At 56.6% G+C, this 2,473-nt stretch overlaps 1 protein-coding gene across 1 annotated transcript; it reads right to left on the bottom strand.

Moving 5' to 3' along the window:
- Positions 1–1,008: 1,008 nt before the first annotated feature.
- Positions 1,009–2,473, bottom strand: E0L32_009102 (uncharacterized protein; the record flags this gene model as incomplete). Its single annotated transcript, XM_031144030.1, has 3 exons — positions 1,009–1,634; positions 1,749–2,211; positions 2,414–2,473. 3 exons carry the CDS (start codon positions 2,471–2,473, stop codon positions 1,009–1,011), a joined length of 1,149 nt encoding a protein of 382 aa, XP_030991474.1.

The raw sequence follows: 2,473 nt of genomic DNA, 5'->3' as shown, positions 1-2,473 counted from the left end.
GCTGGACGGGCTTGCGGCTAGCATTCTGCTCATCTGACGCATCCGGGGGCATCAGGGCCTCCCAGAATCACAAGGCTCCTCGGGTGTGGCCTGGCGACGACGCGGGTGACGGGGGCTCGCGCCGGGAATTCATCGTACGGAGTCCACCCTTCTTCAGTGGCCGAGAGGCACTCCATTTTCATTTGTCAGGGCAAGCCGCAGCGTATTACTTGTATATGCCTACCTACCTAGGCAGGTAGGTATATACATGACAGCGGTGACCGTACGGACGGCCATGTCTCTTCACCCGAATCTACTCGGGCAGCCAACCCTGTAACATTGAACCCGCCCGGCCTTCAGTCGGCAAAGGATGACCCCGAGGATCACACACAGCACCACTGTCCAAAGACTCGAGACGAGATCGCGCAGCCTCCTCTGCTGGATGTAGTTACACCGACGATTCGTCGTCAACTCCCCGACATCTCCCCGCTGTGGGTTTCGCCCGCTGTCACTGGCAAGGGATGCCGGATTACAGAATTAAACATTAAACATTAGACATTATTATGCTGGTGTTCTGACTAGTTCGTACTGCTCCGGTAAGTGGAGGATACGATCGCATGCTGCTGGGGGCCGTCCAAGCCATCAAGCTCGGCGCCCTTGGACATGCCTGAAGAATGACAAAAAAGATAGATAGAATACAGGACCGCTCCGTGTCAAGGCCTCACTCAGACCTCAGTCCGCTCCCTCCATCCCTGCCTGCCTGCCCAAAAAAGGAAAAGGAAAATGAAAAGGAAAAGAATACAAGAGGGAAAGCCCCAGCGCATCTGCTCCTAGTCAGCCACATCCTCCTGACGGCGCTTGTTCTTCTGGAAGACCTTTTTTCTTCTGGAAGAACTGTTTCTTCTGGCGGAGCTTATTCTTCTAGCCGAGCTCTTTCATCTGACGTACCTCCTGACGCAACTGCTCGTTCTGGTCCTGGTTAGCCTCGTTCTTCTGACACTCCTGCTTCTCGCATGCCTGCTCGTCCTTCTAAAGCAAGTGCTCCTCCTTCTGACGCAGCTTCTCCTCATGCTGGCGGATATGCTCTTCCTTCTGACGCACCTCTTCATCTTCCTGACGGATATGCTCCTCATTCTGACGCAGCTTCTCCTCGTGCTGGCGGATATGCTCCTCCTTCTGACGCAACTTCTCCTCGTGCTGGCGGATATGCTCCTCCTTCTGACGTACCTCTTCACGCAGGCGCTCTAACTCCTGACGCTTCTCCTCGCGCTCTCGAGCTTCCTGCTCCCGCCACTCTCGGCAAACCTTCTCTTGCTGTTCGAAAAACCGCTGCTTGACCGACTCGGGCGTGCGGTCGCAAGAAAGAACGACAGCGGCGCCCATGGTGACGAATAGGCTCTCCTGGAGAGTGAAATCGGTGTCGAAGCCGAAGGCCACCTCCCTGGGGCGTCGAAACACGTCCTCGAATCTAAGCTGCACTGGCGCACCCTCGACGTGCCATGCGGCACGATCCTCCAGCACACTCGTCTCGGTGAGGGGCTGGGTCAACTGGACGGTGACAGTGTGGGTCGCTTCGTCGTGTCCTCGGCGCCAGAAGTCGACCTGGACGGTGCGGTGTTTGTTGCGGCGTTCTTTGATCGTGATGACGATCTGAACTGACTCGGTATTCTTGAACCACTAGTCCTTATCCCGAATCAGGGCCGGCATAGATTCAGAGTTGCCACACTCAATGGTGAGACTCGGAACGAATGTTAAGCAGGGGCACAGACACTCGTCGGCTTCCTTGGCGGAGGCACCATCTGTTGCCTTGACTGTTGCGTCGCCAAGCCACATAAAGTCGCTAAGGAGGAGACCGTCACGGTGACCGTCATGGTGACCGTCACGGAGCATCTTTCCGGCCTGGCGTCGCAGCTCCATGACCAAGGGCTCAACGGCCGCGTTGTGCTTGTCTGCCGGCATCTTGAAGGAGAGCAGTCCGCCCAGCTCCGAGACCGTGTACGTCTTGCGGAGGTGATCTCTCTCGGTGAGCTTGTCGAACTTTTTGTACTTGGCAAGCGTGACGTTGTAAAACGCGAGCCGGCCGTAGAAGTTGGCGGGCTTGAAGTTTTTCACGATGTCGAGGATGGTCTGGGCGACGTCGCTGCTGGGAGCTCGCAGCATGAACAGGTCTTTGTACTCGCTCTCAGAACCTGCGGAGCGGGGGCACGCGTCGCCGTCAGCGGTGTTCGCGTTCTGTTTTTTTTGCGGAGGGGAGGATGGGTACGTTACCTTGGGGCAGCTCGGGCGGGATCGACAAGGACTCGATGGTCGAGCGCAACTCGGGAGGCCAGTCGAGGAGAGTGACCTTGAGGCGAGGGGTTTTTGAGGCGTTAGTCAAAACAAAATCTTGTTCAGATTATTCTCACTTTGTTCTGGCTCGACTCTCTCGGCTTACCTGGCCAAGGGATGGGCTCGGGTCCTCATCGAGGCCAACCATTGTGTTGGAAGGAGGCAT

This window comes from Thyridium curvatum (genome assembly GCF_004353045.1).
Source record: "Thyridium curvatum strain D216 chromosome Unknown NODE_63_length_253891_cov_75.696892, whole genome shotgun sequence".
Taxonomy (NCBI): Eukaryota; Fungi; Ascomycota; class Sordariomycetes; order Thyridiales; family Thyridiaceae; genus Thyridium; species Thyridium curvatum.
The sequence above is the reverse complement of the archived record's forward strand: the minus strand, read 5'-3'. Positions and strand labels throughout refer to the sequence as shown.